Source organism: Calliphora vicina, chromosome 2, assembly GCF_958450345.1.
Source record: "Calliphora vicina chromosome 2, idCalVici1.1, whole genome shotgun sequence".
Classification (NCBI taxonomy): Eukaryota; Metazoa; Arthropoda; class Insecta; order Diptera; family Calliphoridae; genus Calliphora; species Calliphora vicina.
The window spans coordinates 73498967-73520464 of record NC_088781.1 but is presented as its reverse complement, the minus strand read 5'-3'; the positions used below and the strand labels follow the sequence as shown (position 1 = coordinate 73520464).

Below are 21498 nucleotides of genomic sequence, written 5' to 3'. Positions count from 1 at the left end.
CATGACAGTACTCAGAAAAAAAATGTAAATAAACAAAAAAAGTAAAGAAACATAAGCAAGTTTTTGCCGATTTTTATTAAAAAAAATAGTTTAGTTAAATAAAGTGCATTTAAATAAAAAAAACAATTTGGACCAAAATGACCATCATATGCCAGTGTAACCTTCGATGAAGATGAGGTTTTGTTTTGTTCTGTGCCACTAGAGCCATTTGTTGTGAGCTGTTCCTGAAAACAAACGTACCCGTCACAGATCTTAATCTACTCAATGAGGTTCTTTAGTGACTTTATTACTTAAGCAATGTCCCGCAGTTATTTTCCGACCGATAATAAATTTTAAAATACAATTTCTGTTGATGTTTGTATCGCTCAAAAATTTCAGTCTGCCAGTATGCTTGCGAAACAACTACAGTGCCGGATATACACTTTAACAATGTGAAGCAAAAAACAAATTTTTGTAATGGAAATATGTATAATTTTAATTTTATTTTAAATGATAACAAAAATAATTTGTCAAATTAACTAAAATAAACTAAAAAGATGCTGTTATGTTAAAAATGCTAAGTAATAACACCTTTTTAATAAAACATAGCTAATCTTTTGTAACAAAAATGATATTTAAACAAATTAATTTACAACAAATGTATGTATAACATATTGGCATTTCGTTTATATTTATGTATTATTTGTCATTATCGTGTTTATTATTTTCAATGGCATTGTCATCGGAGATTGTTCCTCCCACAGTTTCTGGAGGATGCTCCAGAACATGATCTATTAGTCCCAATTGTTTTGCTTCCTCTGGAGACATAAAATTATCACGCTCCATCCGTTGATATAATAAATCATAAGTTTGCTTTGTATGTTTAACGTATATATTGGTCAATTGCTTTTTTAATTTCACTATTTCCTCTGCTTGAATTTGGATATCAGTAGCTTGGCCCTAAAAGAATAAAAAAATAGTGTTAGAAAATAAATATGTACAAATGCGGTCGAAATAACAGCACAGCGAAATTTATATTGTTATATGTATTGTAAATTAATAGTTCGTACAAACTGTTAAATTGATTTTTATTGTTTTTTTATAAACAGTAATAAAATTTTTTAAAATTAAATTTAAAAAAGTATGTAGTTTAAATCTAAAAATTATCAAGTAAAGACTGAGTCAAAAAAAAAACTTAAGCACACTATTCCAGCCATAACTTATCCTTTGCCCAACAAATTATAATTATTTTAATCACTTTCAATTTTAAAAATATGTCAGATATTATATTTTCTAAATCATTCATTTTCAATTGTAATTTTAGTAAAAATGGTTACCGAAAAAAGTACGTAAAAATAATTAAAAATGTTCAAACAAATTCTATATGGACTTTCAAAAAAAAAATTGCAAAAGATCTGAAGGTTCAAAGCCATTAACTCTTTCATCCACGCTTTTTTGTGTATAAGTTTAAAATCAAAACAATTGCATTTTTACTTTAATCAAGGTTAGTGTATTATAAAAAGTAAGAAAAAATGTATCAAAACATGAAAAAACCACTCCATTCCAAGGTTTTGTGGAGTGAAGTGGTTAGTTTACTAACCACCGTGGCGTTGGTATTAAAAATAACTGATAAATAAATTTTTGTTTCCTATATGGGCAATTCCATATCATCGTACGTGACATTTGTACGCCTATAGAGTGGAATAGATTTTCAAAAAATAAGAGTATCTGAAAAATAATTTGGTCTTTATGTTTCATTCAGAGGGTATTATATTTTATTATTATTTGAAAATAATAAGGAAGACTTATACATGAAAGGAAACCTGGATAGGGAAGAAAAAAAAGGTAAAACACATATTGGTAAGGCAAAAGAAGTCGAACAACTCAACTCTTTCGAATAGCACCGGACACTTCTATCAAAAAATCAGCTCGTAAAGTTAAATGCACTGATTATTTTGTGCGCAGAGCCAAAGCAAATGCTGTGTTGAAGTCATATAAAGTTCAGAAAGATCCAGATTAAAAAATACACCTTTTGTGTGATGAATAATGAAACTTATGAATTGGCAGACATTGAACAACTACCGGGTTAAAATCTGTATATGGATGGTGGACGAGGTAATGTTAAAGATCACAGGAAAGGTATCCCAGGGCATGTCCGATTTTAAGCGTAAGTGTACAATTTCGTTCAAAAAGGTAAAGCAAGCAACTATAAAAACTTTATTTATTTATTTAATCATTAATGTAATATCAAGCCTTATAGACCAAAATAACAATATTACAAGTAAATAATACTTGAGATTCTTATAACTATTTTCAATTAATAAATTCTATAAAAACAAAAATAAATTATCACTTTAGATTAAGGGAAAATGGGAAACTTTAATGGGAACATTTCCGGAAAAAGATGATAAATTTATAAATACCGATTAAATGCCAAAATTTTTAATGTGTAATGAATTTGTACAATCTATTCTATATAAATAAAATCAAATGTCATTCGTTGGTAACTGCATCAGTTGAGAACGGCTAGACCGATTTGGACAATTTTTTTCGTCAAATGTTCGTCATAGTCCAACTTAGGTTTTTACGGAAAGAATAAATGACTGCACGGCTGCACCGATATGGCAAAATTTTTTCTAAATGTTCGTAATAATCCAATTTAAGTTTTTACTGAAAGAAAAATTGACTACGCCTACTTTTTACGATTTATCGGAAAACGGCTGCACCAATTTTGCTAATTTTCCAATTTAAGTTTTTACTAAAACAAATATTTATGACGCCCACTTTTTTCGATATATCTAAAATCGCAGAACGCCTGGACGGATTTGGGTAATTTTTTGTTTAAATGTTCGCAATAGTGTACAAAAGTGTTTTACAGAAAGAAAAATTGTCCACTCCCACATATCAAATACGTCTGCAAATATGTAACCAAAGGCAGTGACATGGTGAGTTAGTGCGGAGAATTTCAACGATGAAGTCAATCAACTTCAAATGGGCCGCTATGTTAGCAGTAACGAAGCAATTTGGCGCATTTTTCATTTGCCATTGATGAAAGACATCAATGGCCGTACATCTGGAAAATGGCCAAATTTGCAACTGGGCGAGGAAATTTTTCAATGAAGCTTTGATATTAATTGAGGACATGTGATTGTTTAAGTTAGTTTTTTTGTATGTGTATACTCCCTTTTGTTCACCCTTGGGTGGGGATATTTTTTTCTAAATTGTAACGAATAAAACCGTTAACGGTACTTTTGTTAAGCATTGTTCGCCACTTTGTTTTGCATATAGCTTGATGGCTAAGACCCATACAACGTATTCTCAAACATAAAGGTAATATAATAAAGAAAATAATTTTTTTATATAAACAAAATAAAAACACAGTTTTATTTCTTTTTTTATTTCACGCACAAACATTTGGTCCTTCGAACCGGATTTTTTGCCACACATAAAACAAGTACGAAGAACACACATTAATTTGTATCTCCTTTTTTTTATTTTATCGTCATAAAAGGATCGCCATTTTTTGGACACTTTCCGCAATTACCATCGTCTATTTCTTATTTTTGGAAAACATATTTACAAAATAATAAGGTGCGTACTTGAATTTCTTTATAAAAAAGTGCAGTGAATTTTGTAAAAGAAAAGTGTTTTTTATTTATTTTGTTTATTACAAATAAAAGTTTTTAAACAAACCCAGCAGTTAAGCAAGTAGTCAATGTATCCCTTAAAGACAGTAATTGTCACAAATGTCTTATCATTTGGCTGACTCCATTTTATATATTTTGGTCATTTGACACGTGTGTGCACTTTGTAGTGCAGAGAGAAGACAATTGGTTACGTTATGCATCCCAAGTAATCTAGCGTGAAGACAATTGTCACTTAAGTGTCTCTAAGTAATCTAGAGTGTAGTCACTTTAAACGTTTTGTGAGTAATTCGTACAAAGTAATCTAGAGTGTAGTCACTTTAAACGTTTTGTGAGTAATTCGTACAAACTGGTTTTTTACAAATTGTGTTAATATAATTCTAATACAGTTTATTTTTATTTTTGCTTAAGTATACTGATATCGCATGTAACATAGCATGAAGTCAATAGTCACTTTAGTGTCTCTTAGTAACCTATGATGAAGTCACTTCAAACTTTTTTTTGTACTGCAGTTTATTTTACCCACCAGAAGCGTTGACTACCTTCGATCAGCTATCCGATAGTCACATTGTAATCAAAAGGGTCAATTGACCCTCTGCTTAGGAACTGCACGTGTTAAAAAAACTAGTCAAGTAGCTGATCAAGTAACCAGTTACAAAGCTAGCAAGGTAACTGACGCTATGTAACCAGTTTGTGAATCCAATGCGTGCCTACTTTGGACCAGCTATTAGACAGTCCCATTGTAATCAAAAAGAGGCAATTGACCCCCTGCCTAGGACATGCCCGTGTTAAAATGACTAGTCACGTGGCTATTGAAGTAACTAGCTCCCACCCTAAATGATGGGTAAAATCACTAGTTCGATACTGTCTCCTAGAACTGCTGGGAACACTCACATATACATACATATTAGTTAAAATATTACTGTGTGTTTGTTGTAGTTGGTCGCTTTTCCAACCCTCACTTTATTTGACACTTGCTTTGTGTTTCGTTTTCTACTACTAGAAAATATCAACTGCGGGTTTGTTTACGTGGACGGACAGAATTATAGAAACTAAATTTATTTTGATAATTTGCTAATTTTTTGTGACAAAATAAAGATCTTTCGAGTTTTAAACGAAAAAAAAAATTAATTAAAATTAATATTATTAATTGTGCTTATTAATAAATAACAAGTGGTGGAAATAGTGTTGTGTTTTTTGTTGATATTAAATAAATACATAGGCCCATAATCATAGTCAGAAATAAAGTATATTTTAAGAGAAATAAAGTCGTCTTTACTTAAGAGTGGACTTTAGGTCTACCATAGACAAGATAAAATATACTTTTGACGTTAAAGTCGACTGTAAATATAAAACTAGCTGAAGCTGTTTTTAACTCATTTAACAACAGCATCAGCTGTTCTTCACCAAGTAAAAGAGTTCGACAAAAAGTCAAAAATGTTTATGTTACAAGATATTGGCAGAAATTTTGCAATTATTGAACAGTTGTCAATAAAATTAGTACCAAAATATCTTAAATATGATATTAATCTTATTTATTCCATTTTTCCACCACAAACTGCTTTTTTCTGTAGATTCCGCGTTTACTTTTATTGTTTACCTTTTTTGTTTTTTTTTTTTAAATTTCTATGTCAGCTGTTAGCGGTGCCACTTATCTATATTTTGTTGTATATTGTATGAAAACATTTTCTATATTTGAGGTGGCACCCAGTTAAAGTCGGTTCAATTAAAAACATACTTTAATTTTGACTATAGTTACAAAATAATTAAAAGCTGGTTTTTATATTAAAGTTGTTTTTAAAAAGAACCGACTTTAGTGTTTGACTATGATTATGGGCCATAGACATTAGTGTTTGCTATTTCTTCTTCTTCCTATAAAAGTGGTCACTCTACTGTCGGTCAGTTTGACTATTATTGCGTTTGATTAAATTAAAGTTGTTATTTTTAAACTTGTAATTTATATAAAAGAAAAAGTAATAAACATGTCTATTACACCACTTGACCGTTTTATTAGAGCTTCGGATGCTCTTATCCGTTTTGAAGCCGAATTTAATAATACTCGCGATGAAGTACATACTGCGTTCACAATAGGTTTTCACAGAGATGAATTGAATAAGTTGTGGGACCTTATGACATATGAACAATGTCTAGATTATTTGACGACCTCTGAGGACACTAAACCTGATGATACTGAAGTGACTAGCTCGAAATATCAGAATACGTATAGATCGTTTATTAATAGTTGTCTTGCCGCGTTGTCGGTGTATAAAGTTCCGACAGAGAATTGGGATCCGATTCTAGTCTTTTTATGTGTACAGCGACTTCCTGACTGCTCTGTAACTTTATGGGAACAGAGCATTAAGGATAATTTTGCGTTATCATGTTGGAAAGACATGGATGCTTTTCTAACAGAAAGGATTCAAACTTTGGAATGTCTTCGTGATATTCGGGAAACTCCGTAGACAAAAGTACCATCGGTACAAAAGGTAAAGACACATCATGCTAATTCTGCATCAAATTCTCATTTTTGCGTTTTATGTAAAAATCAAAGCCATTTCCTACGCGATTGTAAGCGTTTCAAGAATCCTTCAGTTTCTGAAAGATTTTCTACAATTAAGAGACACCATTGTTGTGTCAATTGTTTATCAAGAACACATGAGGTTAGAAATTGCACAAGTGTTCATAGCTGTTCAACTTGTGAGAAGAGACATCACACTTTGCTGCATAGGAGTACTTCATCCTCAGACGATTCGACTGAAAATTCAAATACAGGCGCGAGTTCTGTCGTGGCATCTCCACCAATCAACTCTAGACCTGTGGAATCTTCAGCGTCTACTTCTAGAAAGAATAACCCAGGTCCCTCAAATCGACAGGTGTTCCACTTGTCCAATAATCGGACTGTACTTTTAGGGACTGCTATGGTGAATATACGTCACCAAGGTATGACATACCCGGCTCGAGCCCTCATTGACCCTGGTTCGGAAACGTTGTTAATTTCTGAACGCGTGCAGAATCGTTTAAAGATTTCGACGCATTTGACAAATGCTCAAATCTCTGGTGTCAACCAGACGATTACTGCAACCGCTACTAAACTTTGCTCGATAGAAATAGGCTCTCCTTTGGACACTTCTATTAATTTAAGTACTACAGCTCTTGTTTTACCAAATATGTATATCGGGTAATTTACCATCGTTTGTTATGACGGATGAACTTTGTAGGAATTTACCGAATCTCCAATTGGCTGATTCTCAGTTTTTCAATTGCAGACCGGTTGATCTGCTTCTAGGTGCAGATTTGTATCCTCAAATTATATTAAGGGGAATTCGTACAAACTTTTTAGGGTCGTTATTAGCTCAAAACACGATATTCGTTTGGAATGTTACTGTCCTTTTATGATAGGATTTGTGAAGAGAACTACAAGCGCACAACTCACAGAGGAACTGATGGGCGATATATAGTGACACTTCCTTTCAAGCCTGAATTTCCGGAAAAGCTTTCGTTAGGTTCTTTAAGACAAAATGTTAGGGCGCAATTTTTGAGAACAGAAGCTTCACTATTGAGGAAACCACAAATTAAGGAAATGTATGACGAAGTAGTTAAAGAATATTTGGGTTTGGGTCACATGAAGCCAATAGTGGAGACATCGTCTTCCATTTCCATTTCACTATTGAGGAAACCACAAATTAAGGAAATGTATGACGAAGTAGTTAAAGAATATTTGGGTTTGGGTCACATGAAGCCAATAGTGGAGACATCGTCTTCCATTTCTTCATGTTATTTGCCACATCATCCTGTGATAAAACTGGATCGTAAAATTACTAAATTGAGAGTAGTTTTTAATACGTCAAATAAAACTTCTAGTGGATTTAGTCTTAACGATTGTTTGTTTGTCGGTCCTACCCTTCAGGTAGATTTAGTCCTACTGATTTTACGTTGGAGATTTTTTCGCTTTGTTTTTAATTGTGATATTACTCAAATGTATAGACAGATAAGGCTTGACAAGTCTCATACTCCATTTCAGCATATTTTGTTTCGCGATTCTCCTACGGAGGATTTAAAGCAGTATGAATTACAGACTGTGACCTTTGGCGTCTGGCCATCCGTACTTTATTAGAATTGGCAGATGATTCTGAGAGTCAATATCCACTTGCATCGAAAATTCTTAGTAAAGGTATGTACGTTGACGACGTACTCACGGGGACTCATGATGTTGAAACCGCTTTGATCGTGGTGCTGTGTTAGCGGCAGACCTTTCGAAGGCCGTGTTGTGTGAAATTGACATTCCATTACACCAGGTTTATTGTTGCACTGATTCTACGATCGTCCTTTCCTGGTTAAGGAAAGACCCCTGTTCTTGGGCAACCTTTGTTGCAAATCGAGTTTGCAAGATACAGGAAATTGTAGGCAAACATAATTGGCATCATGTCAGATCTGAGGAAAATCCAGCAGATTTAGGAAGTAGAGGAGTTACACCTTCTCTTTTAGCTCAGAGCTCTCTTTGGTGGAATGGTCCGCAATGGCTTCGGGACGAAAAGTCTACTTGGAATCTCAAGAATCTATCACTGCTGAATCCGATATTCGTATGACACCTTAACGCTGTCTGAAAATGAAGTGAGACATGTGAAACTACGTTTGGTCCTTGTGGCCCAAAAAGTTAATTTCGTGGAGGAATACAAGTGTCTATTAGAAAAAAGACCGCTTTCTTCTAAAAGTTCACTTTTACCTCTAAATCCGTTTCTTGACAATGAGGGTGTCATGAGACTTAATGGTCGATTGGCTAGGTCGCCTTCATTGGTTTATACGGAACGGCATCCTACTTTATTGCCATATTCATGTCGCTTCACGCTCCTTTTAGCAGAATTTATTCACAAGACTTCCATTCATGGTGGAAATCAACTAATGCTAAGGATAATACGAATCGAATATTGGATTCCTCGTTTAAAGACACTTGTTAGAACTATTGTTAATCGCTGTAAGCGATGCGTGTTGGATCGTAAACGCGCTTGCACTCAACTAATGGCTGCCTTACCCCCAGAACGGACGAACTTGGATCGACCGTTTACAACAACAGGAGTTGATTTCGCTGGTCCCTTCGACATGAAAAATTTGAACGGTAGGTCGTGTCAGATCTTAAAGGCCTATGTCTGTATTTTTGTATGTTTCGCCACCAAAGCCGTACACTTAGAAGTAACTTCAGATTTATCAACAGATAAATTTTTAGCGGCATTTAATCGATTTATTTCGAGACGCGGTTGTCCACGTAAGATCTTTTCGGATAACGGGACGAATTTTGTAGGGCTAGGATGTGTTCGACGTTTGGCATCAACGGCCTTTCATGGCGTTTTATTCCTGCTGGTGCTCCCCATATGGGATGTTTGTGGGAAGCGGGAGTTCGAAGTTTCAAACTGCACTTTCGTAAAGATGCACATTCCGGTAAATATACCTTTGAGGAACTTTCTACTGTCCTCGCTAGAATTGAGGGATGTCTAAATTCTCGACCATTATGCCCTATGAATGATAATCCTAATGAGATAGTGGCTCTTACACCAGGTCATTTCTTAATAGGGTCGCCTATACTAGCTCCACCTGAACCGTCAATTTATGACTCGCCGCTTAGTCTTCTAAATCGTTATAGGAAAGTTAAAGCACTGACTCATCACTTTTGTCGTAGATGGAAGGAAGAGTACTTGTCAGGTCTTCACAAACGATATAAGTGGAAATATCCAGAAAGAGATATAGCAGACGGAGACTTAGTTGTCATACGAAATGAGCAATTGTCACCCACTTCTTGGAAAATGGGAAGAGTCGTTAGGACTTATCCAGGAAGCGATAATCACGTACGCGTCGCGGACATACGTACAGAAAACGGGATAATAAAGCGACCAATTACAAAACTGGTTGTTTTAACCAGTGAAACTGTTTAAAAATTGTTTTGTTAACCTTCATTGTTTCCTAGTATCATGGATCCTCTTACTCACTTGTCGGAAGAAGCTTTGCTTGAGGATTACGATGAGACAATGGAGGTGGACTCAGCTGCCACGACTACTACTACAGGTTCTACCAGCCAGTCTGAAGTTGTCGCTGTCATCGAGAGCTCAACAGCCATCGTGGTCACTGACCAAGAGGTCCCTTTGACCTCACCTGAAAATTCCTCTGCCCCTGCAGTGGTACCGGCTCCTGACGCCAACATAACTACAAATCCTGACCCAGTATCAGGTGCCGTGGAAGCCTCTGGTTCGAATCCGGTCGGGAATTCGCGAAACGTTGCTAAAAATTGTCGCATTTGTGATCGCAAGCATCAATTGTCTTCGTGTCGTAAATTCATAAATATGACTTGTGAAAAGAGAATTAGGATGGTGCTACTACACCATTATTGCTCTCGTTGTTTTTCCGCAAATCATATTTCCCGCGATTGCTCAAGTCAAGGATGTTGTAAAACATGTAAAGGAAAACATCATTCGATGTTACACTATGACAATAACGTCGCGGCGAAACAAATGAAATCTAAAAAACGCTCGCGAACTAGCGATCCTCGACCTGCTGTTTTGAATGAACTTCCGTCAATGCCATTGTTTCACCCCGTGTCGTTTTCTCCAACGGCTACTGTTTTGCTGCTCATTTCGGACAAGAGCATTCGGGTACGGGCAGTTTTAGACCTTTGCTGTAGCATGAGCTATATTTGCTCAAGTTTAGTGGCAAACCTAAAGCTGGCCGTCTCCACCGTTAATGAAGAAAAATTTTGCAAAGTCAATATATGTTCTCTTTATGAGGCATCGCGACAAATTTCATTGACGGTAAAGATAAAAACAATGCATGGCATAAAAACTCCTGTAGAAACGGTTTCGGACACTATAAAAGATCATTTTGAGGGTATGCAATTGGCAGATCCGAGTTTTAATATGTCCGGAACAGTCGCGCTCGTAATTGGTCCTGAGGTAGCACCGCAAATTATGAGAGGTAAAATCTATTCGAACCCGGGACTTCCTATGGCTCAATACACCATTTTTGGTTGGGTCATTTCTGGCCAAGCCCCTCGTTAAGGGCCCAGTTCATGGTCTGATTCAAAACCATACTCTCTTGAGTACAGTATATAGTCTGTGTCAAACTACATCCCATAGACCTTGTTCTATGGGAACCTTTTTATTTATATCTACATATATACCAGCTGGTCTGGCCTGGTCGTATGACCAACTTGTTATTTGAAAAAATAAATGAATTGAAAAAAAAATAAAAAAATTATATGATTTAAGTTTACATTTTCTATTATTATTACCTATTTAATTTAAAATTTGTTGCAACGTTCTTTGTTGTTGCAAGGTGGCCGGCAATGTTTAAGTTAGTTTTTTTTGTATGTGTATACTCCCTTTTGTTCACCCTTGGGTGGGGATATTTTTTTCTAAATTGTAACGAGTAAAACCGTTAACGGTACTTTTCTTAAGCATTGTTCGCCACTTTGTTTTGCATGTAATAATCTAATCGTAGCTTGATCGCTAAGACCTATACAACGTATTCTCAAACATAAAGGTAATATAATAAAGAAAATAATTTTTTAATATAAACAAAATAAAAACACATTTTTATTTCTTTTTTTATTTCACGCACAAACAAGATCATTATTACTATTTTACAAGACTATTAGGTATAGATGCCCTCTATACATATATCAATTGTTTAACTTTTCCACAAACTCTAGACACATTTGAAAAATTGTTTGATGTTAGAATTAGAAGAATTTGGAACAAACTTCCATTGCGGCTCAGGGTTATAAAATTTTCTCAGAATTATTCTAAAAAAGTCCTTCTTATACATATTGTTGAAAGTGCTAATGTATAACAAAAGTGACCTACCATTACTGAATATCACTTTTTTACTTTCTTTTCTTTAAAAATTCTCTAACCTTCATTGAGCATAATCATCAATTGTTAGTCTAAGCAATTGTAAACTGTGAATTATTATAATCTATATATATAAAAATGGATGTTTGTATGTATGTGGGTATGTTCCGAATGAACTCAAAAACGGCTGGACCGATTTTGATGAAATTTTCAAGGAACCTTCAGAATTGTAAATTGTCAGATTTTTTATTTTAGGTCTGTGGGCGGTGGGGCGTGGCATAATACATTTTTTGCATTATACCCGACTAGAATCTACAATAGAAACTCTTGTGCAATCGGTAAATAACTTTACAAACTCAATGAGTAACATGATGCAAGAAATGCTTAAGATGCAATCAATGTTATTGCAGGCTGTGCTTAACAGACCATGAACTGCCTAAGAATATGTTTTTGGAATGCAAACGGCATACGCCAACACAAAAACGAACTCGAATATTTTTTAGGAAACCAACAAATTGATGTAATGCTGTTTTCTGAAACTCATTTGACGTCCAGAAGTTCATTACGAATAAATGGATATGTAATATATGACACCAAAGACCCCAGAGGTAGAGCATGCGGAGGCTCGGCAATTTTAATAAAAACTCGAATCAAACACTACTTAATGTGTGATTTTTGCGAAGATTATCTTCAAGCTACTACAATCTGTCTTGAAGATTTTCATCGAAACTTAGTGATTTCATCAATATACTCATTTACAGATTCTCAATTACAGAAAGTCTATATAATAGATTTTTTAAATCACTAGGCCCCCGTTTCCTGGCTGCTGGCGATTATAATGCTAAGCACACATTCTGGGGATCACGACTGATTACCCCTAAAGGTCGTGTTTTGTTCGATACAATTTCTAAAATGGATTTGAATGTGCTTTCGAGCGGCCAACCTACTTACTGGCCTACTGACCCACGAAAAATACCGGATGTTATAAATTTTAGCGTGATGAAAAATATCCCTAGAGAAATGATTTAAATTGAATCCTATTGAATCCTACACCCACTATTGTTAATTTATTGAGCCCCCTAGAAATTGTATCCCCGACTGGTAATTTAGCGATGGCAGGCACAAGAATAAATTGGATCAAATATAAAAAATACCTCAGTACACATTGCTCGGAAAACATACCGCTGAACACCAGAAAACATCGATCACTCTCTTATCAATTTCGATAAAAATCTCAAACTGGCTGCTCAACATGCTACCCGAACCCCCCGACAAATCAGATATAATAGAATTAATTCTACAGATGTCGAACGGCTCTTAAATGAAAAAAGAAGATTTCGCAGAGAGTGGCAATTGACAGATCCCCCAACACCTTCTCTTTTAGCTCAGAGCTCTCTTTGGTGGAATGGTCCGCAATGGCTTCGGGACGAAAAGTCTACTTGGAATCTCAAGAATCTATCACTGCTGAATCCGATATTCGTATGACACCTTAACGCTGTCTGAAAATGAAGTGAGACATGTGAAACTACGTTTGGTCCTTGTGGCCCAAAAAGTTAATTTCGTGGAGGAATACAAGTGTCTATTAGAAAAAAGACCGCTTTCTTCTAAAAGTTCACTTTTACCTCTAAATCCGTTTCTTGACAATGAGGGTGTCATGAGACTTAATGGTCGATTGGCTAGGTCGCCTTCATTGGTTTATACGGAACGGCATCCTACTTTATTGCCATATTCATGTCGCTTCACGCTCCTTTTAGCAGAATTTATTCACAAGACTTCCATTCATGGTGGAAATCAACTAATGCTAAGGATAATACGAATCGAATATTGGATTCCTCGTTTAAAGACACTTGTTAGAACTATTGTTAATCGCTGTAAGCGATGCGTGTTGGATCGTAAACGCGCTTGCACTCAACTAATGGCTGCCTTACCCCCAGAACGGACGAACTTGGATCGACCGTTTACAACAACAGGAGTTGATTTCGCTGGTCCCTTCGACATGAAAAATTTGAACGGTAGGTCGTGTCAGATCTTAAAGGCCTATGTCTGTATTTTTGTATGTTTCGCCACCAAAGCCGTACACTTAGAAGTAACTTCAGATTTATCAACAGATAAATTTTTAGCGGCATTTAATCGATTTATTTCGAGACGCGGTTGTCCACGTAAGATCTTTTCGGATAACGGGACGAATTTTGTAGGGCTAGGATGTGTTCGACGTTTGGCATCAACGGCCTTTCATGGCGTTTTATTCCTGCTGGTGCTCCCCATATGGGATGTTTGTGGGAAGCGGGAGTTCGAAGTTTCAAACTGCACTTTCGTAAAGATGCACATTCCGGTAAATATACCTTTGAGGAACTTTCTACTGTCCTCGCTAGAATTGAGGGATGTCTAAATTCTCGACCATTATGCCCTATGAATGATAATCCTAATGAGATAGTGGCTCTTACACCAGGTCATTTCTTAATAGGGTCGCCTATACTAGCTCCACCTGAACCGTCAATTTATGACTCGCCGCTTAGTCTTCTAAATCGTTATAGGAAAGTTAAAGCACTGACTCATCACTTTTGTCGTAGATGGAAGGAAGAGTACTTGTCAGGTCTTCACAAACGATATAAGTGGAAATATCCAGAAAGAGATATAGCAGACGGAGACTTAGTTGTCATACGAAATGAGCAATTGTCACCCACTTCTTGGAAAATGGGAAGAGTCGTTAGGACTTATCCAGGAAGCGATAATCACGTACGCGTCGCGGACATACGTACAGAAAACGGGATAATAAAGCGACCAATTACAAAACTGGTTGTTTTAACCAGTGAAACTGTTTAAAAATTGTTTTGTTAACCTTCATTGTTTCCTAGTATCATGGATCCTCTTACTCACTTGTCGGAAGAAGCTTTGCTTGAGGATTACGATGAGACAATGGAGGTGGACTCAGCTGCCACGACTACTACTACAGGTTCTACCAGCCAGTCTGAAGTTGTCGCTGTCATCGAGAGCTCAACAGCCATCGTGGTCACTGACCAAGAGGTCCCTTTGACCTCACCTGAAAATTCCTCTGCCCCTGCAGTGGTACCGGCTCCTGACGCCAACATAACTACAAATCCTGACCCAGTATCAGGTGCCGTGGAAGCCTCTGGTTCGAATCCGGTCGGGAATTCGCGAAACGTTGCTAAAAATTGTCGCATTTGTGATCGCAAGCATCAATTGTCTTCGTGTCGTAAATTCATAAATATGACTTGTGAAAAGAGAATTAGGATGGTGCTACTACACCATTATTGCTCTCGTTGTTTTTCCGCAAATCATATTTCCCGCGATTGCTCAAGTCAAGGATGTTGTAAAACATGTAAAGGAAAACATCATTCGATGTTACACTATGACAATAACGTCGCGGCGAAACAAATGAAATCTAAAAAACGCTCGCGAACTAGCGATCCTCGACCTGCTGTTTTGAATGAACTTCCGTCAATGCCATTGTTTCACCCCGTGTCGTTTTCTCCAACGGCTACTGTTTTGCTGCTCATTTCGGACAAGAGCATTCGGGTACGGGCAGTTTTAGACCTTTGCTGTAGCATGAGCTATATTTGCTCAAGTTTAGTGGCAAACCTAAAGCTGGCCGTCTCCACCGTTAATGAAGAAAAATTTTGCAAAGTCAATATATGTTCTCTTTATGAGGCATCGCGACAAATTTCATTGACGGTAAAGATAAAAACAATGCATGGCATAAAAACTCCTGTAGAAACGGTTTCGGACACTATAAAAGATCATTTTGAGGGTATGCAATTGGCAGATCCGAGTTTTAATATGTCCGGAACAGTCGCGCTCGTAATTGGTCCTGAGGTAGCACCGCAAATTATGAGAGGTAAAATCTATTCGAACCCGGGACTTCCTATGGCTCAATACACCATTTTTGGTTGGGTCATTTCTGGCCAAGCCCCTCGTTAAGGGCCCAGTTCATGGTCTGATTCAAAACCATACTCTCTTGAGTACAGTATATAGTCTGTGTCAAACTACATCCCATAGACCTTGTTCTATGGGAACCTTTTTATTTATATCTACATATATACCAGCTGGTCTGGCCTGGTCGTATGACCAACTTGTTATTTGAAAAAATAAATGAATTGAAAAAAAAATAAAAAAATTATATGATTTAAGTTTACATTTTCTATTATTATTACCTATTTAATTTAAAATTTGTTGCAACGTTCTTTGTTGTTGCAAGGTGGCCGGCAATGTTTAAGTTAGTTTTTTTTGTATGTGTATACTCCCTTTTGTTCACCCTTGGGTGGGGATATTTTTTTCTAAATTGTAACGAGTAAAACCGTTAACGGTACTTTTCTTAAGCATTGTTCGCCACTTTGTTTTGCATGTAATAATCTAATCGTAGCTTGATCGCTAAGACCTATACAACGTATTCTCAAACATAAAGGTAATATAATAAAGAAAATAATTTTTTAATATAAACAAAATAAAAACACATTTTTATTTCTTTTTTTATTTCACGCACAAACAAGATCATTATTACTATTTTACAAGACTATTAGGTATAGATGCCCTCTATACATATATCAATTGTTTAACTTTTCCACAAACTCTAGACACATTTGAAAAATTGTTTGATGTTAGAATTAGAAGAATTTGGAACAAACTTCCATTGCGGCTCAGGGTTATAAAATTTTCTCAGAATTATTTTAAAAAAGTCCTTCTTATACATATTGTTGAAAGTGCTAATGTATAACAAAAGTGACCTACCATTACTGAATATCACTTTTTTACTTTCTTTTCTTTAAAAATTCTCTAACCTTCATTGAGCATAATCATCAATTGTTAGTCTAAGCAATTGTAAACTGTGAATTATTATAATCTATATATATAAAAATGGATGTTTGTATGTATGTGGGTATGTTCCGAATGAACTCAAAAACGGCTGGACCGATTTTGATGAAATTTTCAAGGAACCTTCAGAATTGTAAATTGTCAGATTTTTTATTTTAGGTCTGTGGGCGGTGGGGCGTGGCATAATACATTTTTTGCATTATACCCGACTAGAATCTACAATAGAAACTCTTGTGCAATCGGTAAATAACTTTACAAACTCAATGAGTAACATGATGCAAGAAATGCTTAAGATGCAATCAATGTTATTGCAGGCTGTGCTTAACAGACCATGAACTGCCTAAGAATATGTTTTTGGAATGCAAACGGCATACGCCAACACAAAAACGAACTCGAATATTTTTTAGGAAACCAACAAATTGATGTAATGCTGTTTTCTGAAACTCATTTGACGTCCAGAAGTTCATTACGAATAAATGGATATGTAATATATGACACCAAAGACCCCAGAGGTAGAGCATGCGGAGGCTCGGCAATTTTAATAAAAACTCGAATCAAACACTACTTAATGTGTGATTTTTGCGAAGATTATCTTCAAGCTACTACAATCTGTCTTGAAGATTTTCATCGAAACTTAGTGATTTCATCAATATACTCATTTACAGATTCTCAATTACAGAAAGTCTATATAATAGATTTTTTAAATCACTAGGCCCCCGTTTCCTGGCTGCTGGCGATTATAATGCTAAGCACACATTCTGGGGATCACGACTGATTACCCCTAAAGGTCGTGTTTTGTTCGATACAATTTCTAAAATGGATTTGAATGTGCTTTCGAGCGGCCAACCTACTTACTGGCCTACTGACCCACGAAAAATACCGGATGTTATAAATTTTAGCGTGATGAAAAATATCCCTAGAGAAATGATTTAAATTGAATCCTATTGAATCCTACACCCACTATTGTTAATTTATTGAGCCCCCTAGAAATTGTATCCCCGACTGGTAATTTAGCGATGGCAGGCACAAGAATAAATTGGATCAAATATAAAAAATACCTCAGTACACATTGCTCGGAAAACATACCGCTGAACACCAGAAAACATCGATCACTCTCTTATCAATTTCGATAAAAATCTCAAACTGGCTGCTCAACATGCTACCCGAACCCCCCGACAAATCAGATATAATAGAATTAATTCTACAGATGTCGAACGGCTCTTAAATGAAAAAAGAAGATTTCGCAGAGAGTGGCAATTGACAGATCCCCCAACTAAAATCGAAGCTTAAAGATTGTATAAAAAGACTTAAAAAGCTCTTGGAATTTCGAAAAATGGAATCATTGAATAAATATTTAGTAAGCCTGGACGCAACCCCGCAATCGGATTACTCATTATGGCGAGCAACAAAAAGTCTTAAAAGACCCGTTATATGTAAGTCCCCCATGCGAAATTCAAGTGGTGGTTGGGCAATAAATGATACTGGAAAAGGGAATCTGTTTGTTAATCATTTAAAAAAAGTATTTACACCGAACACGTCAAACGAAGCAATTGAGTTGCCACCTGTTGCACCCCATTTTGGAGCAGCCGTACCCGTACTACGTTTTGAGATTCGAGAGATCGAAAATGCTATTGTTGATTTAAATCCCAAGAATCATACAGACCCATCAGCCTATTGTCTAATATATCAAAGCTATTTGAGAAGATACTTATGAACAAGTTGTACCCGATGTTAACTGAAAACAATTGTATTCCGAATCATCAATTTGGATTTAGAAGAAAACACAGTACTATCGAACAAACCCATAGACTTGTAAATATGGTGAGAAAAGCGTTTGAAGAAAAGAAATACTGTTCCGCACTCTTCATCGACATCTCTCAAGCGTTTGATAAGGTATGGCATGCTGGATTAATATACAAACTGAGTCAAAATTTACTGCACAACCCATTGAAGTACTGCACAACCCATTGAAGCTGGAGTCCCCCAAGGCAGTATATTCGTCTGATATGCCAACTAACAATCGCACTCATACATCAACATTTGCTGATGATACTGCTATTCTAAGCATCCATGAAAACAAGCGTCTCGTTACTTACAAAACCACATATTTGAATTAGAAAAATGGTTAAAACAATGGAAAATTAAAGTCAACGAGCAAAAATGTACACACATAACATTTACATTGCGTAGAGAATCATGCCCCACTATTCATATCAATAACCAAACAGTAATTCAACAATCGGAAGTGAAATACCTCGGAATACATCTCGATCGTCGCCATATAGATGCAAAGTTGACTCAAATGAAATTGAAATCAATTCAAATTAATTGGCTTATTGGCAGAAACTCTACGCTTAGTTTAGATTGTAAACTTCTACTTTATAACATGATCATAAAACCGATATGGTGTTATGGCATACAGTTATGGGGCACGGCCTCAGCGTCAAATGTAGAAAAGATTCAAAGACGCCAAAACAAGTTTCTAAGAATGATTACAGTTGCCCCCTGGTATATCAAAAACGCGAATATACACAAAGATCTTAACGTGCCCATTGTAAAAACTGAAATCTCGAAAAATGTACAAAAATATTTAAAAAACCCGCTGGCCCGCAACATATTAGATAACCGTGGCCACACTCGATTAAGAAGGAGGGACACAGCAGACCTAATCTAGAAGGAAGAATGCCAATTTAACCAAAACAACATGAATACAAAATTTTTTCGTCCGGCACTGGCTGGACTAATTAAATAATAATTATTAGATATAAGATTTGAACCAGTCTTGCACTATCAACTGATGTGTAAAGTCATATTATTCTTGTTACTTTTGATCTACAGACAAAAGTGTACGGTATTTTTTTTCTACTCCCCCGTGTTTTGTTTATCACTTCAAACAAATAAAAAATAAAAACAAAATTAAGCGCAGAAACGTTGAAGATGTTATTGTTGCCTCACATGGGCACAACATGAGTAAGAGACAAGCAACTGTAAGTAGCTCTCAGAGAACTACAAACCACAATTTTTATACACCACTACAAACTCTCGATGATGACGATAATGACGAAGTTGTTATCGAACCAGCTGTTAAGGTGACCATACCACCTATAACAATTTTAAAATGTCAAATGGAGCAAGTACATGAAATATGTAGAATATTAAATGTAAAAGACTACTCTATACGTAAAATTTCAATTGGTTTGAAATTATTTTGCACCAATATAGAAGAGTATGATAAAGTATGTGATGCACTTACTAAAAAATTTGATTTGGAGTATTTTACTTATGCCCAAAAAAATGAAAAGCCCTATAAGGCCGTCCTTTTGGGACTGGATAAAACTGACCCATCTGTTGTGAAGACTCGATTGCTACAATTGGGTCTTAAATGTACTAATGTCAAAATTGTTACTAAGTCTATGGACAATAGCAGAGAACATATTATTTTCATAGTATATTTTGAAAGAAAATCAATCACACTAAAGGAACTGAGGCAAAAATATTCCGTAATTAATTATATAAAGGTGAGGTGGGAATACCAAAAACCAAACAAATCAAAACTGACGCAATGTTACAACTGCCAAATGTATGGACATGGTTCCAGTAGGTGCAAGGTGAAACCGTTTTGTGCAAATTGTGCTGGTAATCATAAAACGGAAGAATGTTCTACAACGGTCATTAAGTGTGCCAATTGTAAAGGTTCCCATAAGGCTATGTCTCCTGATTGTCCCAGTAGGGAAGTGTACAAACAAATCAGACAACGCGCTCAACCAAAGAGCAATAGACAAATCAATCAAGGCTATAATAGCAGGTCTAATTATAATAATAATTTCCCAAACTCTCTAAATCAGAGCGGAAGTCTTCCAAATTCGCCACCAATGAGTCATCCATTCACTCAATCTAGCAATGCTGCTAATAATAATGCTAACAGCAACAACAATCTGTTCTCATTTGAAGAACTAAAAAATATTACTTTTGAATTAATAGCTAATCTTAAAAGTTGCAAATCTCGAGAAGAGCAATTTCAGGTTGTTACCAACCTAGCATTTAAATTTTTGTATCAATGAACAACAATATTAAGCTGTCATCATGGAACGCACGTAGTATTCGTACAAAAAAAGAAGAACTATTTAATTTCTTGGATAAATATAATGTTGATATATGCCTAATTTGTGAAACCTGGTTGAATATCAAATTATCAATTAGACATAATAGTTACTACTGTTATAGATATGATCGACAAACTGGTACTGGAGGAGGTGTAGCTGTTTTAATAAAAAAAAACATTCAACATCAATTGATACCACCAAAAACAACTGAAATTATAGAAAATATCGGAGTTAGAGTTAATTGTGGGAGCGAATTTATAGACATTTATTCGTGTTATTTTCCAGGAGGCACAGTTGGATCTGACATTTCCAAGAAACTCAAATTTAAATCTGACCTTCGTATATTAACAGATACGAATAATAAATACATTTTAGGTGGAGATCTAAACTGCAGACACAACTATTGGGGATGTTTAAGAAATAACACATGGGGTAACATTCTATATGAAAACATACAACTAAACAAATTCCAAATTGCTTTTCCTCATGAAAATACATATATTCCATCAGATCCAAACAAACAACCATCTACATTAGATCTCATTTTAACCAATATGTTAACAAACATGTCAGCAGTTAAAGTAATTAACGACCTAAGTTCGGACCATTTACCTATTATGTGTAATATAAATTTAATCTACAAGTCGACAGACAATTTAGTCTATGCGTTCAATAAGGCTAATTGGCCACGTTTTTCCAAATTCATAAGTAGAAATCTCCCTACGGTAGAAGATCACAGAACAGTAACTGATACCAATGAAATTGACATTATGATTAATGTTTTAAGCAATGTTGTAAAAACTGCAATAGATAAATCGGTTCCAAAACAACTTATATCACCAACGACTAGACCATTACCTAAAAACATTATAATAATGATGCAAATGAGGAATATTTTCAGAAGAAACTGGAAAAGGTTTAGAGACAGACGTGACCACGAAGCAATGTCACGTTTAAACAAAAATATTAAAGATGAAATAACAAAATTCAGAAACCATTCTTGGAATTCCACCTTGTCAAAACTGGATAAGGCCTCTCCCCCTTTTTGGAAAGTATCTAAACTTTTAAGGAAGAGATCTACTAATATACCAATTTTAAAATTTAACA

At 35.6% G+C, this 21498-nt stretch overlaps 1 protein-coding gene across 2 annotated transcripts in view; it reads right to left on the bottom strand.

Annotated features, from left to right (window-relative positions):
- Nucleotides 1–448: 448 nt before the first annotated feature.
- The window catches only part of ClpP (Caseinolytic protease proteolytic subunit), a 37773-nt gene continuing 16723 nt past the window's right edge, over nt 449–21498 (bottom strand). For both annotated transcript variants that reach the window (XM_065501210.1, XM_065501211.1), the window contains exon 3: nt 449–939. In XM_065501210.1, coding sequence (XP_065357282.1) covers nt 679–939 — 261 coding nt within the window. In that variant the 3' untranslated portion in view covers nt 449–678. The remainder of the gene's footprint in view (nt 940–21498) is intronic.